The sequence below is a fragment of the Salmo trutta genome, chromosome 35, assembly GCF_901001165.1.
Source record: "Salmo trutta chromosome 35, fSalTru1.1, whole genome shotgun sequence".
Classification (NCBI taxonomy): Eukaryota; Metazoa; Chordata; class Actinopteri; order Salmoniformes; family Salmonidae; genus Salmo; species Salmo trutta.
The window spans coordinates 31889900-31911379 of NC_042991.1; the positions used below are offsets into that span (position 1 = coordinate 31889900).

General features: G+C 41.4%; 1 protein-coding gene across 3 annotated transcripts in view; it reads right to left on the bottom strand.

Annotated features, from left to right (window-relative positions):
- Positions 1-13212: 13212 nt before the first annotated feature.
- Positions 13213-21480, bottom strand: part of LOC115175074 (pleckstrin homology domain-containing family G member 3) — a 26407-nt gene continuing 18139 nt past the window's right edge. For all 3 annotated transcript variants that reach the window (XM_029734243.1, XM_029734242.1, XM_029734241.1), the window contains 2 exons: positions 16948-18523; positions 13213-15785 (listed from right to left, as the gene is read on the bottom strand). In XM_029734243.1, the coding sequence (XP_029590103.1) occupies positions 14833-15785; positions 16948-18523 (2529 nt within the window). In that variant the 3' untranslated portion in view covers positions 13213-14832. The remainder of the gene's footprint in view (positions 15786-16947; positions 18524-21480) is intronic.

Sequence of the window (21480 nt, forward strand, 5' to 3'; positions counted from 1 at the left end):
GAATTATTTCTGGGTAACAATTAAGTACCTTAATGTTATTGTTTTCATGGTCAAAAATAAACAAAATTAGCTTCTTAGCAAAGAGCAATTTCTCAATCAAGAATGTTGATAGGACTGTCTGAGTGGGGAGGGGAAAACTGAAAACTAGCTGTTATTGGCAGGAGGTTTGGAACTCTCTTTTTTATTGGTCTATTAATTAATTTTCTGCATTGTGATGTCACCATTGAAGGCCAAAACTCCATCCTATTACAACAGGCTGACATTTCAGGCATTTTCACACAGCTCTTACACTTAAAGGGCACTATCATAATTTTCACATTTCACAGTATTAGTCCAAAAAATATAGATAAAACTCAGGTAAATCAAATTTCTGACTGCACTGGGCCTTTAAATGAATAACCTATGGATTTTGGACAGACAAGTAGCCCTTTCATTTGCTTTGCGCTGACCAATAAATTATGGTTTTCCTTTCACCGGTCCCTGGGATCTTCCGGTCCAGGTGTCGGCCAGCAAGCCCATCCCAACACCTCAAATCAAATCAAAATCAAATCAAATTGTATTTGTCACAAATACACGTGTATGGCAGATGTTATTGCAGGTGTAGCGAAATGCTTGTGTTTCTAGTTCCAACAGTGCAGCAATACCTAATAAGTAATATCTAACAATTTCACAACAATACACACAAATGTTAAGTAAAGGAATGGAATTAAGAATATATAAATATTTGGGGGAGTAATGTCAGAACGGCATAGACTAAGATACAGTAGATAGTATAGAATACAGTATATACATATGAGATGAGTAATGCAAAATATGTAAACATTATTAAAGTGAATAGTGTTCCATCATTAAAGGCTGTATCACAACAGGCCGTGATTGGGAGTCCCAGAGGGAGGCGCACTATTGGCCCTGCGTCATCTGGGTTTGGCTGATGTAGGCTGTCATTGTAAATAAGAATTTGTTCTTAACTGACTTGCCTAGTTAAATAAAGGTTAAATATATATATATACATATTTAAATAAAATTAAAGTGGCCAGTGATTTCAAGTCAATGTATATACTGTAGGCAGCAGCCTCTAATGTGCTAGTGATGGCTATTTAACAGTCTGAAGGCCTTGAGATAGAAGCTGTTTTACAGTCTCTCAGTCCCAGCTTTGATGCACCTGTATTGACCTCGCCTTCTGGATGATAACGGGGTGAACAGGCAGTGGCTCGGGTGGTTGTTGTCCTTGATGATCTTTTTGGCCTTCCTGTGACATCGGGTGCTTCCCAGGACCATCTGGGCCATGAGGTTGGCATCCTGGGGAACCCCAAAGGGATGGAACGGACCTCCAGTCTCTTCTTACAGGAGAACTTGTCCCACGTAGTAGTAGTAGTAGTAGTAGTAGTAGTAGTAGTAGTAGTAGTAGTAGTAGTAGTAGTAGTAGAGAGACACAAACACAGAGAGAGACAGACACAGAAACACAGAGAGAGAGAGAGAGAGAGAGAGAGAGAGAAACAGAGAGAGAGAGAGACACAGACACAGAGAGAGCGAGAGAGACAGACACAGAGAGAGAGAGAGACAGACACACAGAGAGAGAGAGACACAGAGAGGGAGACACAGAGAGAGAGAGACACACACACACACAGAGAGAGAGACAGACAGAGAGAGAGAGAGACAGAGAGGGAGACACAGAGAGGGAGACAGAGAGAGAGAGAGAGAGAGAGAGAGAGACACAGACAGGGAGGGAGAGAGAGAGAGAGAGACAGAGAGCGAGACAGGCACAGAGAGAGAGACACAGCGAGAGAGAGTAGTGATTTGTTAAGATAGAGCTACTGTACCTGGGCAATGTTTTTCCTCAGTTATCATAAATATTATATCCCTGGCATTCTTCCTCTCTGTAGAGCATCAGCAGGTCTATAACAAACGTCTTGTTGCCATGCATTCCATAGTTTCTGGAATGTACTTTCTGTCCAAGAGAGTCGTACGTGAACCTTCCATTTGTCATTATAGACCCGTTGGCAGCAGTCTGAGAGAGAGAGAGAGTTTCTTGAGGTAGTTTTATAACATATTCAGTATCTCTGAGTTTTTGTGCTTTGTAGATAAATTATCCTTACAGTTATCCACTGTGAAGGTGTATCATTTACTTTAAAAAGCACTGCAATAGACATTTTCTAAGAATCTTACCATGAACATGGCTCCAGGCAGTAGTGGTGGTGAAGCTGAAAACGTGTAAGAAGTCAACAGAAAATGTAAATTACATTCAGTTCATGGATAGTCAAAAGCTGTCATTCAACAGGAACACAATATGTCTCAGCATCTTTTTTAATTCAATTATTTTTTCAAGAGTCTTCCTACCATTTTGGAACTTTCAGATAATCATTGAGACATGTACACACTGCAAGGATGAGGTTTCTGAGACCTGGCATTCAGCGCCAGACTGAGACAAATGGAGACCAGGATGAGGTTTCTGAGACGTGGCATTCAGATCCAGACTGAGACAAATGGAGACCAGGATGAGGTTTCTGAGACGTGGCATTCAGATCCAGACTGAGACAAATGGAGACCAGGATGAGGTTTCTGAGACCTGGCGTTCAGATCCAGATGATTTTGTGAGAAGACCGATTTTCGGGATGTTTCATGGTCTGACAAACACCGCTCTAGCTCTGTCACCTTTCACCACACCTGCGGAAATGCGGCATAGGCAGATGCGGTGAATTGAGTTGCATCCATTGCAACAAAAAAAACAGTTCTCTATCTTATACTGACAGATTTGACGCATATTTTTGTATTATGCTAATTATATTTCCGCGGGGGCAGCGACATTGACCTTAGCATTGAACCTCTCACTAAAAGCTTCACTCACACAAAATGTATACTTAAACCCAAAATGGTTCTCCAGTAGATTAAGAAAGGCTCATCTTTTGTTCAAAAATTGCCTTTCTACCTAACACAACCTAACATTTAGTTAATTGAAAATGAAACCTTTTTCAAAGTATCGCCCTTTCTCAAACAAGCCATACAAAGTGGTTGATGAGTGAGAAAGTTAGACACACAAATGTCATACCCCCCTAAAAATACTATCATCCCGTTATTGTAATAGTGAGAAGTTAGTATGTCTTGAGGGTATGATATTTGTGCGTCTAACGTTGTCACTCATTATTCACGGTTCTTTCAGGATTATCCGTAATCATGGTAGCATCCACATTAATGTAGACGTGTTTAGAAACATATTCTGTTCTTATTTACAATAAAAGTGACTCCAAAATGAAACAATATATTATTTACCATTAATTTCTATTGGACACAAACAAATCTGAAACACAACCTAAACAAATAGCAAATGCATCCAACAAGTTTGTAGAACCACAAGCCTGAGGTAATCATTGTGTGCTAGGAATATGGGACCAAATAAGAAACTTTGACTACTTTAATACACATAAGTGAATTTGTCCCAATACTTTTGGTCCCCAAAAATGGGGGGATAATGTACATAAAGTACTGTAATTTCTAAACGGTTCACCTGATATGGATTAAAATACCCTCAAATTAAATCTGACAGTCTGCACTTTAACCTCATAGTCATTATATCCTTTCAAATCCAAAGTGCAGGAGTGCAGAGCCAAAACAACAAAACGTGTGTCACTGTCCCAATACTTTTGAAGCTCCCTGTGTATTTTTTCAGTCACAACATTTACAGATGAATAACTATTACAGATTAAATCCACCCCTCAGTTTCTCTCAGCCCATACCACCTATCTACATAGACCACCATTTCTTGATTTCCTTGTGCAGTATATTTTTCAACTGTGCTGTGATGTCTTACATTCTGAACCTTTCTAATCGCATGTTATCAACAGATGAACATTTTTGCTAAGAGTATTATTATGTTGTTGATTGATTGACTACAGCCAACAGTGCAATCTGTAGGGTTCATACTGTAACTGACATGGTTGTATGGCCCACATTTATTTTTGTATTTATCCTTGATATAACTAGGCAAGGCTACTGGTATGCCATCAAGCCCCAGGGGTTTTCAGGACTGAAAGGATTTAATTGGCTCAAGAAGTTCCTCCTCTGTAATTTGGCCTTCACACAGGTCTTTCTGTACAGTTGTCAACTTTACATTGTTATTATAAGCTAAAAAACCTTTATAGAAAGAATCATTTAGCAGACATGGAGGAGACTAAAAAGAAAACATACAGTAACTTCGGAAAGTATTCAGACCCCTTGACTATTTCCACATTTTGTTACGTTACAGCCTTATTCTAAAATTGATTAAATTGTTTTGTTTTCTTTATCAGTCTACGCACAATACCCATAATGATGAAGCAAAAACAGTTTTTTTTTTACATTTTAGGTAATTTATTACAAATACAAAACTGAAGTATCAAGTTTATGTAAGTATTCAGACACTTTACTCAGTACTTTGTTGAAGCACCTTTGGCAGCGATTATAGCATTGAGTCTTCTTGGGTATGACGCTACAAGATTGGCACACCTGTATTTGGGGAGTTTCTCCCATTCTTCTCTGCAGATCCTCTCAAGCTCTGTCAGGTTGAATGGGGAGCGTTGCTGCACAGCTATTTTCAGGTCTCTGCAGAGATGTTTGATCGTGTTCAAGTCCGGGCTCTGGCTGGAACACTCATGGACATTCATAGACTTGTCCCGAAGCCACTCCTGTGTTGTCTTGGCTGTGTGCTTATGGTCGTTGTCCTGTTGGAAGGTGAACCTTCACCCCAGCATGAGGTCCTGAGTGCTCTGGAGCAGGTTTTCATCAAGGATCTCTCTGTACTTTGCTCCGTTCATCTTTCCCTCGATCCTGACTAGTCATCCAGTCTCTGCCGCTGAAAAACATCCCACAAAACATGATGCTGCCACCAGCCACAGCTTTGGAAGTATGCTTGGGCTCATTGTCCATTTGGAAGACCCATTTGAGACCAAGCTTTTACTTCCTGACTGATGTCTTGAGATGTTGTTTCAATATATCCACATAATTTTCCTCCCTCATGATGCCATCTATTTTGTGAAGTACACCAGTCCCTCCTGCAGCAAAGCACCCCCACAACATGATGCTGCTACCCCCGTGCTTCACGGTTGGGATGGTGTTCTTCGGCTTGCAAGGCTCCCCCTTCTTCCGATGGTCATTATGGCCGAACAGTTCTATTTTTGTTTCATCAGACCAGAGGATATTTCTCCAAAAAGTACGATCTTTGTCCCCATGTGCAGTTGCAAACTGTAGTCTGGCTTTTTTATGGCAGTTTTGGAGCAGTGGCTTCTTCCTTGCTGAGCGGCCTTTCAGGTTATGTCATTATAGAACTCATTTTACTGTGGATATAGATACTATTGTACCAGTTTCCTCCAGCATCTTCACAAGGTCCTTTGCTGTTGTTCTGGGATTGATTTGCACTTTTTGCACCAAAGTACATTCATCTCTAGGAGACAGAACTTGTCTTTCTTCCTGAGCGGTATGACGGCTGCGTGGTCCCATGGTGTTTATACTTGCGTACTATTGTTTGTACAGATGAACGTGGTACCTTCAGGCGTTTGGAAATTGCACAAATCTTTTTTCTGAGGTCTTGGCTGATTTCTTTTGATTTTCCCATGATGTCAAGCAAAAAGGCAGGGAGTTTGAAGGTGGGCCTTGAAATACATCCACAGGTACACCTCCAATTGACTCAAATTATGTCAATTAGCCTATCAGAAGCTTCTAAAGACATGACATCATTTTCTGGAGGCACAGTCAACTTAGTGTATGTAATCTTCTGACCCACTGGAATTGTGATATAGTGAATTATAAGTGAAATAATCTGTCTGTAAACAATTGTTGGAAAAATTACTTGTGTCATGCACAAAGTAGATGTCCTAACCGACTTGCAAAAACTATAGTTTGTTAACAAGAAATATGTTGAGTGGTTGAAAAACGAGTTTTAATGACTCCAACCTAAGTGTATGTAAACTTCCGACTTCAACTGTATGTATGTATGCTCATTTAAAGAGGTGGTTTTCAATAAACCCCGATGTTTTTGGAATACTGCAGTAAATGTATCACTTTAGATCAGGTGGTTGACCTGTGAACAGGTATAAAAGGCAGAGTTCTGAGCACCAGGTTTCAGAGTACTCTTCGCTTCTTCTAGTCTGGGTCTTCCTTCACCTGTCTCCATCACCATGTGATCCCTCATCCTGGTCTCCATTTGTCTCAGTCTGGATCTCAACGCCTGGGCTCAGAAACCTCATCCTGGTCTCCATTTGTCTCAGTCTGGATCTGAACGCCAGGTCTCAGAAACCTCATCCTGGCCTCCATTTGTCTCAGTCTGGATCTAAACGCCTGGGCTCAGAAACCTCATCCTGGTCTCCATTTGTCTCAGTCTGGATCTAAACGCCTGGGCTCAGAAACCTCATCCTGGTCTCCATTTGTCTCAGTCTGGATCTCAACGCCTGGGCTCAGAAACCTCATCCTGGCCTCCATTTGTCTCAGTCTGGATCTCAACGCCTGGGCTCAGAAACCTCATCCTGGTCTCCATTTGTCTCAGTCTGGATCTAAACGCCTGGGCTCAGAAACCTTGTTCTTGCAGTGAGTACACATCTCAATGATGACCAATGATTATCTGAAAGACCCAAATCGATAATTATGAATTTAAAAGTACGCTGAGACAAATCCTGAATTATTTCTTGGATACTGTATGTTGTGTACCTTGTATGACAGCTTTTGACTATCCATGAACTGAATGTAATTTAACTTTCTGTTGACTTCTTACACGTTTTCAGCTTCACCACCACTACTGCCTGGAGCCATGTCCTTGGTAAGATTCTTATAAAATATCTATTGCAGTGCTTTTTAAAGTAAATTAGTCACCTTCACAGTGGATAACTGTAAGGATAATTTCTCTACAAAGCACAAAAACTCAGAGATACTAAATATGTTATGAAACTATCTTAAAGGGGCGATCTGCAGTTGCTACATACATTTTTGGACTTAAAAATGAATGGTATGTACCAACTGATTCCTGAAGAATACAACTTATAAATCAGAACCCAACATTTAAGCTTGTTTTACTCCAATATCTCTAAACAAAAAATGTAAACAAACACCATATAGCCTCAAAACATGGCTAAACCTCTAATTTTGATATCAAGGATGGTCAGCCCTTGCATCCAGAGCTATGTCTATGAATTTGAATGGGGTTACATTCCCATTCCTCAGCTTTTTAACTAAACATGGGTGGGGATGGGCTTTGTTATCGTTTGAATTAAGGATTGCCGCTTTATGAAACTCTCCCTCTTCTTCAGACTGCTAATGAAGGGTCTATAATGACCAATGGAAGGTTCACGTATGGCTCTCTTGTACAGAAAGTGCATTCCAGAAACTATGGGATGCATGGCAACGAGACGTTTGTTAACCATAACTTATTGGTCAGCGCAAAGCAAATAAAAAAGGGCTACTTGTCAGCTCTAAAATCTATTGGTTATTCATTTAACTTAACCATTGGTACAATTAAAAATATGTTTAAGATTTTATTGACTAATGTAGTGGCCTCCAGGTCCAGGGTTGTTTAGAAACCCGAGAATTAATTTGCCTGGTTAACCATTTAAACTCTGCAGCCATATTGCTATCTTACCATATGGTCTGGTGCACCAGGCTAAGACTAAATAGCTCCTATTTAGGACTGGCGCACCAGGCTAAGAATAAGTGGCTGCTTTTTGAGAATGTTTTAATCTTTCTAGAAGAGGATTTACCTCTTACTTGCTAAATAGATGTTTCAACTCAATGAGACTAACCTAGAAAATAAAGCTTAAATTTAAAAAAATGAACTGTGCTTATGGATGGCTAGAAATAACCTGAAAAGCAAACTGACTTTGAATGCAATGCATTTCTGACATAATAGCCTAGTCACTTGTAACCTGCTCTCATGTCCAGGCAGGTACATGAGCACCTTCACTGAATTTGGCTGCCTACCCCTCACCAGCATGGTCCACAAAGCGGAAGGATGTACTGTAGTCAGGTCAGTGAAAACAATTCACACCTACATGTATTTAATATTTAGCAGATTGAAGTTGGTTTTATAAGCACTGATCTAGTATCAGCTTACCCTCCCCATATCCTTACCTAACCATTTGATGGGAAACCCCAAAACTGATCTTAGATCCGTCTTTAGGTCAACTTCATCCCACTTCTCTTGGCCATGAGGATACTTTCTCTATCAATGCGTTTAACCCTATACAGTATGTGGAGACACAAATGTTAAAGCTGTTGACTTTCATATAATGCAGTGTTACAGTACATTGTTGTACTGTTTGAAAGTATTGTGCAGATTGTTTTGTGTAATGCATGATGGATTATTCTGAATTTGTCTATACGAGCCACATGGCAAATAAACTCAGCCTGTATAACATCCTCCTGGGCATCCAGGACCCTATGGACTTTGTCCCTCCTTTCTTCTGTAAGGGAGTACTGCAAGAGGAGATTGGAGAGGCAGGTGACTTCTTCAGTGCACTACAGTCACCGGCCAAGGAGCTTCAATAATGAACACCAAGAGTGCCTCAAATCACTGATCACATCAATGTCCGCCTTGTCTACAATCTGGCAATGGCACTTGAGTTCTCTCCGTATTAGCCTGAATAAAGTAGGGTGTAGAGATGATTTTAAACTAAAGCGTTAGTGGAGCAACGTGGGTTGTCGTGAGTTAACGCTACAATCCTAGCCTGGGCCCCGTTTACACAAAGCGTTTCAGAGTAGGAGTGCTAGGATCAGTTTTTCCTTTTAAATCACTATGAAGAAAAGAGGGGGGAAACTTGATCAGCACTCCTACTCAGGGACGCTTTGTGTAAACGGGGCCCTTATGTGTGTGTCCTTTGGTTGTTGTGGTCGTCACATGCAGATCTGGAATAAGCTAATATATGCTAAAATATAAAACGTAACATGCAACAATTTAGAAGATTTTACTGAGTTAGAGTTCATATAAGGAAATCAGTCAATTGAAATCAATTCATTAGGCTCTAATCTATGGATTTCAAATATACACTGAGGAGCCAGGCCCAGCCAATCAGATCAAATTTTTCCCCACAAAGGGCCTTTATTACAGACAGAAATACTCCTCAATTTCATCAGCTGCCCGGGTGGCTGGTCTCAGACGATCCCGCAGATAAAGACACAGGATGTGGCGGTCTTGGGTGTGGTTACACGTGGTCTGAGGTTGTGAGGCCGGTTGGACATACTGCCAAATTCTCTAAAATGACATTGTAGGCGATATATGGTAGAGAATTGAACACTTAAATTCCCTGGCAACAGCTCTGGTGGACATTCCGGCAGTCAGTCAATTGCACACTCCCTCAAAACTTGAGACATCTGTGGCATTTTGTTGTGTGACAAAACTGCACATTTTAAAGTGGCCTTTTATTGTCCCCTGCACAAGGTGCACCTGTGTAATGATCATGCTGTTTCATCAGCTTCTTGATATGCCACACGTCAGGTGGATGGATTAGCTTGACAAAGGATAAAATGCTACTAACAGGGATGTAAACAAATTTGTGCATTTGAGGGAAATACGCTTTTTTGTGCTTATGGAACATTTCAGTGATTTTTGTTTTCAGCTCATGAAACATGGGACCAACACTTTACATGTTGTGTTTATATTTTTGGTTCAGTATAGTATTCATGTATGACAGTATGATTGGAAGTGGAGAGACAGAGGAGTAAAGGAGCCTTCAAAGAGAATCATATAACAAATAATACTACATTATTATTATAATTAATCCCCTCACCGTATTTACTGTCACCACTTGTTTCCATGCTCTTACACTGCCAATAAAGTTAAACTAGAAAGCATGAAATATAACTTGTCTTTTCACTTATTTCTTGCTCTGTTATGGAGCGTTCACATGCTGGTCGGAGATATTGGACGTTTTGGAGTTCCGACGGAGAAGTTTCACTTGAACGACCCTCCAAGTGGGAAACTGATCATTTTATTACCCGAGTTTCACCACTGACCTTTCACCTTTTCAACCAAATGATGACGTTTTTTTTTTTTTTTTACAATCACAAATGTATTAATTTATGTTGATAATGTAGATAGTTTGACCATATTGTCAATGTTAAGCAAGCTAGCTAACTTTATTCTTAGCAACGTAAGCTAGCTTATCAAGCTAGCTAAAACCTTATTGGTTGAAGAATTGGTCTGCCTTCAAAAGCACTTGAACACAATAATGTCAGACTTACCACGTATGTCCCATTACTCAATATAATTTTTCTCAGTCACTATTATAAACCCCTTTGGGTTCCCATTCAAACTGATTTTGCCCGTGAGGAATGTGTAACCACTTCTGTCGTGCTTTCTAAACTTTACTAATCCTTGCTTGCGATACAGTTTTGCAAACTTTTGGAATTTTACTTTAAAGAATTTAAATAAAGAATTTTACATATACTAAAAGATACACTTCCTTTAAACAGTTTTAACACAGATTTCCCTGCAGGCAAAGTCATAGTTGAAATATGCTGTTCCTGGTATGTTCAAACTCAACACGCCATTGGGCTTTAACAAATATGCAAATAATTTTTGAGAAGAAAACAAATCCATTTAAACAGTCAATTCATTGATGGGCACCAAATGGTAAACACTAACAGCATGCAGTCACAGCAGGTCAACACTTTCTATTTGCACGTTTGCCAGCGACCCTTTATATTGTTAGGCCTATTTACTTAGGGCGACATTTTCGTAGTGCAAAATAATTGTGGAAAGGGCAGAATTTACCATAAACCTCGTTATAATCCAGCAGTGTGATTTAATTTTAAACTTTTCTCTGATAATGTTAATGTGGTTTCATATTGTAAACACAATTGTATTGAACTAGTGCAGGAAACAGTAGGGTTCCTATGCTTAAGCGCAGTTGGCTTCTCTTGAACCTCATAGGCTGTGTCTTAACCACATACTGACACCTCTCAAGGGGTACGTTTACACAGGCAGCCCAATTCTGATATTTTTCCACTAATTGATCTTTTGACCAATCACATCGGCTCTTTTAAACATCAGCTCTTATCTGATTGGTCAATAAACAAATTAGTAAAAAAAAAAAAAAAAATCAGAATTAGGCTGCATGTGTAAACGCAGCCTTACTCTTTCTACTACCACTCAGGTTACACCAATCATGTATATAAACTCAAACCCTAGATGACTGATGGGACGCTGTTTTGAAGGCGCTGCAGACATTTAATGCACTCCTCCACCATTGTAAAAAGATTGGTCTACATTCATACATTTTTCTCAAGTATATTCCATTACAGACACCTTAATGCATACTTTTAAATTATATTATGTGAGCTAAACATTAGAATATAAAATATATTAAAACATTTTCCTTAAAGTTGAATTTTTAGAGAGTACTAATGTTACGGTCCCCACTACAAGAAATAAATATATGTAACATTGTCCTTTTAATTGAAACACTAGAATTCCATTCATTCCTGTTGAGGGTTGCTCATTCTGAGGAGTACCAATACGGTTGCTTCAAAGCCTCTCACTGGCCAATACATAGCATCAGCAATCCCGGGATTATATAGATCATTGGTTGGCACTCAGGTCGGCAAGATGCATCAAAGTTAATTATATTTCACTGTGACAAAGGCTATTCATACACATCCTTTTTTAAACATGACAGATTTATTTACATATCATAATCATAAAGCATTACTTGTTTAGAACTGAACATTGTCTTGACACTAGCATCAGTTTCTCAGAAATGACATTGTTGTTTACTAACGCTACGAGTGAAAATCTTACACCTGAAAATCTCACAAAAAGAACAGAATAGACAATGCAACATAACAAATGATAGAGGATCCACTTCTGCTGGATTTTCTGTTCTATAATAGCTAGTAATCCATTATAGAGAATAGCTAAGGCTTACGTGAAACGCATATACGACACTCGTAATGATCTTCCCACATTCACTGTGGAGTTAATTGGTGTTCAACGCTACCGCGAATAACAACTGCATCGGTCCCATTGTCACGGCACGCTCTCCCTCCTCTCTACCCATTCTGAAAGGGTTTCCAATCACTTCGCTGACAAGTAGGAGAGCCATTTAGCAGAGACTGTAGTGCATTTCAAATCTACCTTCAGTGGTCCTGTGTGGATCAGTTGGTAGAGCATGGCGCTTGCAGGGTTGTGGGTTCGATTCCCGGGGCCACCCATATGTCAAATGTATGCACGGATGACAATAAGTCAAATTGGCATATATTATTATTATATACAAATCATGTCTGTTTAGAATCTATTGAACCATAACCACCTCATAGCAGTCTCTTATTACCACAAACAGCAGCTTTCCTAATTCTGGTAATGTCGGTCGTCGTCATGACATGTAGTGGTCATATCCTTTTAATGGACTGAATCATTCTAAATGTCATGATTCTTTTCTAAGGAGTACGGCGAGCCTGTCCTAATATGGACACTGTAACAGGCTGACTACACCGCTTGCGTCGCAAAATAAATAAAAACATCTATATTATTCAATTATTGCACCCACACTGCTCGCGCGCACCAACGGGCATCTGCGTTGAGAAGGGCTAAAATAGAAGTCAGTTCTATTTGTGACGCAGATCGCGCTGCAAGTCCTGCCTCTCTCATCTCCTCATTGGTTTGTAGAAGCAGGTACCCACATGTCATCTCCTCATTGGTTATACCCACATGGGTGACTGAAAGACGAACGAAGTCAGTGGCGGTAATGCACCTAATTTATGAAAGTTGCCAATCGCAATATAAAGTCAAGAGAAGAAAAAGCCTCGGATGAGAGATGACTAGAAACGTTTCGGTTGACCGTTTGTGTGGATTAATTGTTGGAGGACCTTGTGCATTTCAGGTAAAATAACTCAATGTTTATATCCCAGGACAAATTAGCTAGCAACAGCAAGCTAGCTAAATTGGACAAATTAGCTAGCAAGTGCAAGCTAGCTAGCTAAATTGCCATAAATGTTTAATGCTTTTCGACCTGTCCCCAAATTAATGTAACTGGTTCAGAGTTTGTTTTGATATTTTAACCTGTGTGTAGTGATCGCGTTTGGTGTAGGGGGACAAAATAAATTTATGCACGATGGCGCACGCACGCAGCCGGTTTGGGTTCCATGTTAAGGAGATTCAACTAAACCTTATTTGTCCAGCCATACAGCCCCAATTCTTTAAAAGAAACAGAAAGACGTGCTCTCCCTGACTCGAACGCACGCATGCGCATGCAATAAACATTTTTTTCTGGACAAGTGAGCACTATGTGCTGTTTTAATATGGAATGTATGCCATCTCTAGGCAACACAAACATTTCTGTACAACCGTCAACATACACATATATATATATATATAGATATCTACATCTATATATATATATATATATATATCTATATACACACACACACTCACAAATATATAAAGACAAGACAAGTAAATGTTCATAAAATTGACGTTGGCTTAATAAATAAGAGGTAAATGTAGAAAGTGAAGAGAAGAAATGACCCTCGGAGAAGTGAGCAGTGACAGTAACACTATTTAGCAGTAGAAGACCCGGACTCCTTTGACTAGGGTCCCCTGGATCTATACATGTCCACCAGTTCTCACCCTTTCAAGTTTTACGTCGACTCATTTCAATGACCTGTTGCTGTGAATGAAGTTCCTTTGGGCAGTCGAAGCAGAGAACACAAAGTGCACATCATTAGCCAATTAACTGAACAATGATATATATATATAATCAAGGTAAGAAGTTGACTGACTAGAAAAGAGCAACACTTCATACAGGGTCTTTGATTCTCAATCCATTTGACAATTCAATGATTATAAAAAATTACATGACAATCCTTGAGCTATCACCACTTCAGGTGGGATTTACAAAGTGGTCACAGGGCAATTAATGAACCATTATATCCCAGTATGGCCATGACTCTCTCATGTGTATTTTAGTGGTCAGGCCATGTGCAGTGAAGGTTAAGTCTAGTGCAGGGTGACAGTTCAAGGAAAGATGGTAAAGACAGCAAGTTATGCAATGCTCTCAAGTTTCAGACTTAATCCCTTAATTTTCTGGTCAGCATTTCCCCCAAAAACTATTGTCGTCAGACAATATCATACATTTCTGTGTTTTCCAGTAAACCGTAGTGCTGCTAATGATGTTGAGGGGCTCTCATTTCATGTCAGAGACACAGTAGCCACTGGGCACAAACTGGTTGAATCAATGTGGTTTCCATGTCATTTCAACAAACCAATTCAATTTGTAGACGTTGAATCAACATGGTCATTGACGTAAAGGAATTGAGGTAATTTGTCTTTTTTTCACCCAACTTTTAACCTAAACCCAATGATGGTCAAAATGTTTGTTGGTTTTACTTTGAATTTACATTAGTTGACAAGTCAATCAAATGTAAATCAAAACTAGACATTGACGTGACATCTGTGCCCAGTGGGTAGCCACCCTAGAAAGAAAAGTAAGTACATTTCGCTCCCTCCAAAAAATTGCTTTCTTCAATTGTGCAATACAATTGCCTTATGATGGAACAACACAAGCTATACAAAAGGTGCTTTAGACAGACATAATTTCAGGATCAAGAGAGGGTTCTCTTGAGTAATGTACATAGATATTTAAACATTTCTCTGCAACATTTCTGAGACAAAACAACTACATTTTCCCTGGGCTGTCACTATAACCGCTTCTATGTACACAGAAAGTTTGACAGCAAAGCTTAAGTCATTAAATTGCAGTACAGGACTGACTACATGCACACCGAATCCTAACTTGAGATCAGCATACCTAACTTAAACCCTTTAGTTGATGAAAAATATGAACAGAATAAAAGGTTATTTAAAAAGTTTACTGGTGCTATTCACCTCAAGTTAAGGAATTTTTGTCTCAAGTTTTTCACCACGTTCTGTTGACTAGCATCTGTCTTTTTGACCAAGTTCATGGCAGTTTTCTGGGCATCGTCAAGCTTTTCATTTGAGGGTGGACCCTTGTCAAGTTCCTTGCCCCTCCCACTCAAGGGTACTGACTCTGCCTTAGCCCCGCCCTCCTCCCTTTGCCTATACTCATCTGACTCCTGATAGGCCCGGCAGCGGTCGATTACAGCCATGATGGAGATTTTCTCTCTAGTGGTCGGTGAACGGATCTGGACATAGCTATCATCTATGTCCTCTACCACCTCTACTCTCCTTGCCCTGAGTACCATCTCCAGTGGTTCTGCAGAGCTGGATTCTGTCTCAGGCTCCGGAACCTTCTCCACAACAACGACCCTGTGGTCATTGGGCATGGTGGCCTGTGCTGAGATGTAGTAACTGTCATTAGGGACTTCATCCTGGAGGTTCTGCAGCTCACTCAGATGCAGCCCACTCAGCCTCTGGTCCAGTGACCCGGCCCTGTGGAGCCTAGCCAACCCCTCTCCAGGCACAGGGTCCCTGCTGAGGTGGGGTCTGTAGGCCGGAGCTTCAACCGTACCAAAAGTAGTGACTAAGCTGGAGCAGAAGCTTGAGCGCCTTTTGGGGCCGCTGTCCATCCTCTCAGGAACGGAACGGCTTCGGTTAACTGGCGGCAGCTGGGACTGGTCTTTGTCCGAGCTGGCATACTTGCAGCGAAGTGTCCTCACGTCGGGCCAGTTAAAAGCCTCGGTAGGCGTAGGATTGAGTGGGCTCTTTGCGGACATGCGGCCGGGTGAAAGGACCCGGGGACTGCCCAAAGAGCTAGGCATGTGAGCAGGGTTGGGAGATATGGCTATAGGACTCAACTCCTGGAGATTGCTCATACGATCAAACGAGAGCAGGGGCAGCGTCAAGTTGGGTTTACCTGTAAAACACAAAGCACACCACATAAACAAGACTTAACAGGAAGTATCTGAGCATCAGAGAATCAGAATAAGTTGAAAGTTCTGTTTTTATTTTGGGCATTCTCGTGTGGTATACTGTAATGCTCCGAAGGGACACTGCGGTTTAAATGGCTTAGTAGTAGTTTTGGTATCTTCAGGTATGTTTACATGCACACAATATTCACGATTATTGTGAATACTCTGAGTAAAACAATATTCTGAGTAATGACAAATCTACAATGCACTACAAAACATCACATTCGCGTTCTGTCAGCATAGTTTTTTGACTGCTACTCAGGCAGCATATTACGAAGGCAGCGCAAGACATTTCTTCCAGTTTCCAGAAGCTTCAGTGACTTGTCGGTTTCAGGAAAACAGAGTCAAAATGTGTGCTTAAGTGCTGCTGTACTGCTCACGCTGCCGATGTAGTAGGCTGCATTGACAACAGTGGGAGCTTATCGTGAGCTCCGTCTCATGTCCGTCACGACCGCTAATATACCCACGACAACGACATACCAATGACACAATTTAGCAAACAAGCTAAATTGGCTGGAGAATACTAATTAGCATTGCTAAAACCAGCTACTCATCATCCTACCTTGACTCACCCAATGCCTTCTCTTCTGGAGTAAGTTGCTTTCCTGTGCGCTTGTTTGCCGAAAAGTATTCAGAGAAAGAGCAATACTCCGATTAAGGCGTTTACTTGTCCTAATAATCCTATAATAATGTGGAAAATAGCTCGATATTCAACCTATTTTACTCGGAGTATGCTTACTCTAATTAAGACCTTACTCTGCCTTACTCAGAGTATTGCCATAGTCGAAGTAATACTGGTTTAGTGTGCATGTAAACTACATAGGCCACATAAATAAAAACTGTATGATTTGCTAAGCAATCTATTAGTAAACTTTTCCATCAAATCTTCCCCCCAATGTGGGCAGCCCTATCAGTCACTGGAAACCGATATTTGCCAGGCTAATAGGAGAGCACCTCCTAGCGAGGCTAAGACTAGTTCAAACCCTACTTGGTAAAAAGAATTACACAGCATTTCTTGAGGCACAACACTTAGGGACAAACAAAGCTCTTCCCTACCTGAGTGCACATCATTTTGAAAAACACAACACTCTTCCATATCTTCCGTACCTGAGCTCTCTGGCTTCTCCTCGATCACACAGGGCAGATTCTTCTTTCCAAACAGGACATCTCGCTGCCTAGGAGCTGGTGTGGTGCACTTGATACGCTGGCTGTACTGCCGGGCCAACTGGAAAACTTTGTTCTTAGCCATCTCCGCATCATCCGGCGACTGAGGCTCCTTGCTGGCCTCCTCCCCTTCCTCAGCCCTCAACTGGATGACCCTGGGCATAGGAGCTCTGGAAAGCCTACCCTCGTCAACCCTGGACCTGCGGGGATCCCTCACACTCGCTGTACGGCCAAGCCCCAACACCTTGCTCTTGATGGGCGAAGGACTCATGGACTCTTCAGTGATGGTGCTCAGGTCAGCTTCCTCTAGTATCATAAAGGAATCGTCAGGCTCCGGGTCAGAGTTCTTCTTTGGAGTCTGGCTCCTTCTGCACAGGCTTGGACCAGCGATTCTAGAGGTCTTCTGTTGAGCCTCGCTGTCTTTCACAGGGCCTCTGGCCTCTCCCTGGGATCTGCTCCCCCTTTTCTCCATATCCTGCCAAACCTTGATCATCTCAGATGAAGGTCGGAACTCCTCGTCCTGGATGTGCCTCTCCTGTAAACCCAGAGACCGGTCCTTTCTCTCTGCCTCTGAAGCCACCACCTCAAGCTTCTTACTTCTCTCCAACTCCAGTGAGTCAAATGATGCACTGGAGGTCATGTAGTCCCAGACGTCTGGAGCCTTGGATGAATCAGGTTCTGAAGTGGAAGGGTGAGGTGCAGAGGAAGTGGCCAAGGCTGATGTATCACTTTTCTCTGTGCCAGGGCTCTCGTCTGAACTGTTGAACCAGCTGACAGAGTTCTTGACAAGGCCAGTAGGGATGTAGGTCAGGCTCTCCCTGCGCCTGAGGCTGAAGTTGGCATCCTGGTGCTCGGCAGTCTCGTAGTAGCTTTTGATTTTGTCAATGAGCAACTGGTCCTGCTTGGATAGGGTAGAGTCTCTCCTCCTGTGGATCTCAAAGAGGCTGTCATCCCTCGGAGAAAGCATAGTCAGATCCGTTCCGCCAAAGTTGTCCTGGGTTGGTTCGAAGCAGGAGCTGTTCAGCCAGTGGGGGCGTTCATTGGCTTCGCTGCCAAGGCTGAGGGTGCTCTCAGTCCGGCTGGGAAGGCGTGGTGAGGGGCAGCCGAGGGAGCGGGCATCATCAGTGCTGCCTCGCCTGGCGGTGTTGGTGAAGTGCTCCGCAATGGCACTGGCTTGATTCAGTACGGAGGGAGGTAGAATGCTGCTGGACCCGCTCTCCTGTGCTGCTGCTACTTCCTCTTCTTCTTCTTCTGAAGATTCTGCACTGCTCAATGTTTTTATGTCATCTGACTGAGATGCTGACGACGCCCCGGTCTGTTCCTCCATCGCATCCTCCTTGTCACTCTGGGGCTCTGGTACCTCCATCCTGGGGGGAGTGGTGCAGACCTTGGGAGGAGTGGTGCAGACCTTGGGGGGAGTGGCAGAAGCCTTCTCTGGGTCTGAGGGGGCTGGCTTAAGCCTTTCAATGGACTCCGAGGCAGAGGTCTTGGTCTGGAGCAGCGGCTTGTCCTGAGGAGCCTTGGAGAAAAAGTGTAATTCTGAGTAAGAGCATAAAAGCAACCTCCATCCTTAAATCTGCAATTTTTAACTTTTTGGGGTGACCCTACCAAATTCACATAGAAATCGGAGTTATAGATCTGTAATTTCCATTGAAAGCAAGTGTAATAAGAGGTAGAAGTGTTCTATGTGCGCTGTTTCTATACTTTCCTTTCTTAAGTTTTGCTTTTGCGTCTTTTACTTTCGGTTTTGTACAACAGATTCAAACAGATGAAAGTACTATATTTTTGGTTACTGAAAAAATATTTCACAGCGGTTTAGATGGTACAATGATTCTCTACACTATGCATTGCTTAGTTAGTCACAAACTGAAATTAGGCTAACTATTCAAATTTTTGCCACCAGGAAATGGCAGAGGGATTTCTGCATATTGCACCTTTAACATTCATCAATTCTCTAAACAAGTGAAGTCTTTTTCAGAATACACTGAAAACAAACAATGCAAAATGTGCATCTTTAAAAATGTGTCAGTACCTGGGTAGTTGCATGAAATTAGTGCTTGTGCAACTTTGATGGGGGTAGGGCTGGGTAATATGGCCTAAAAATGATATCTAGATTGTTTCAGATTTATGAGTGATTCACGATATACAGTCGTGGCCAAAAGTTTTGAGAACGACACAAATATTAATTTCCACAAAGTCTGCTGCTTCAGTGTCTTTAGATATTTTAGTCAGATGTTACTATGGAATACAGAAGTATAATTACAAGCATTTCATAAGTGTCAAAGGCTTTTATTGACAATTACATGAAGTTGATGCAAAGAGTCAATATTTGCAGTGTTGACCCTTCTTTTTCAAGACCTCTGCAATCCGCCCTGGCATGCTGTCAATTAACTTCTGGGCCACATCCTGACTGATGGCAGCCCATTCTTGCATAATCAATGCTTGGAGTTTGTCAGAATTTGTGGGTTTTTGTTGAGTTTCCTGGCCATGGACCCAAAATATCAATGTTTTGTTCCCCGAGCCACTTAGTTATCACTTTTGCCTTATGGCAAGGTGCTCCATCATGCTGGAAAATGCATTGTTCTTCACTAAACTGTTCCTGGATGGTTGGGAGAAGTTGCTCTCGGAGGATGTGTTAAAATTATAGACTGATCATTTCTTTGTCAGTGGGCAAACGTACAAAATCAGCAGGGGATCAAATACTTTTTTCCCTCACTGTATGCTTGGGCTCATTGTCCATTTGGTAGAGCCATTTGTGACCAAGCTTTAGCTTCCTGATTGATGTCTTGAGATTTTGCTTCAATATATCCACATAATTTTCCTCCTCATGATGCCATCTATTTTGTGAGGTCCACCAATCCCTCCTGCAGCAAAGAACCCCCACAGCATGATGCTGCCACCCCCGTGCTTCACGGTTGGGATGGTGTTCTTCCGCTTGCAAGCATCCCCCTTTTTCCTCCAAACATAACAAAGGCCGTTATGGCCAAACAGTTCTATTTTTGTTTCATCAGACCAGAGGATATTTCTCCAAAAAGTACGATCTTTGTCCCCATGTGCAGTTGCAAACCGTAGTCTGGCTTTTTTATGGCAGTTTTGGAGCAGTGGCTTCTTCCTTGCTGAGAGGCCTTTCAGGTTATGTCGATAAAGGACTCGTTTTACTGTGGATATAGATACTTTTGAACCCGTTTCCTCCAGCATCTTCACAAGGTCCTTTGCTGTTGTTCTGGGATTGATTTGCACTTTTCGCACCAAAGTACGTTCATATCTAGGAGACAGAACGCGTCTCCTTCCTGAGTGGTATGACAGCTGCGTCGTCCAATGGTGATTATGCTTGCGTACTATTGTGTGTACAGATGAACGTGGTACCTTCAGGCATTTGGAAATTGCTCCCAAGGATGAACCAGACTTGTGGAGGTCTACAATTTTTTTTCTGAGGTCTTGGCTGATTTCTTTTGATTTTCCCATGATGTCAAGCAAAGAGGCACTGAGTTTGAAGGTAAGCCTTGAAATACACCCACAGGTACACCTCGAATTGACTCAAATTATGTCAGTTAGCATATCAGAAGCTTCTAAAGCCATGACATCATTTTCTGGAATTTTCCAAGCTGTTTAAAGGCACAGTCAACTTAGTGTATGTAAACTTCTGACCCACTGTAATTGTGATACAGTGAATTATAAGTGACATAATCTGTCTGTAAACAATTGTTGGGAAAATGACTTGTGTCATGCACGAAGTAGATGTCCTAACCGACTTGCCAAACCTATAGTTTGTTAACCTCTTCCCTATAGGGGGCAGTATTTTCATGGCCGGATGAAAAATGTACCCAAATTAAACGGCCTACTACTCGGGCCCAGAGTCAAATATTTGCATATTATTAGAAAGTTATTTTGAAACCTGACACAGCGGTTGCATTAAGAGGTAGTAAATCTATAATTCTTTAAATAATTGTTATATATTTTGTCAACGTTTATGATGAGTATTTCTGTAAATGAATGTGCACATTATGGTCATTCACCGGAAGTTTTGGAGGCTAATCATTTTCTGAACATCACGCGCCAATGTAAAATGCTGTTTTTGGATATAAATATGAACTTGATCGAACAAAACATACATGTATTGTGTAACATGATGTCCTCGGAGTGTCATCTGATGAAGATCGTCAAAGGTTACTGCTTCATTTTAGCTGGATTTTGGGGTTTTGTGACACATCTCCTTGCTAGGATAATGGCTGTGTGGCTTTACTTGTTTAGGTGGTGTCCTAACATAATCTAATGTTTTGCTTTCGCTGTAAAGCCTTTTTGAAATCGGACAACGTGGTTGGATTCAGGAGAAGTGTATCTTTAAAATGGTGTAAAATAGTCATATGTTTGAGAAATTGAAATGATTAGATTTTTGATGTTTTGAATTTCGCACCCTACTGTTCCATTGGCTGTTGGCTAGGCGTAATGTGGAGGGGTTGAAACACTTATGTTGGA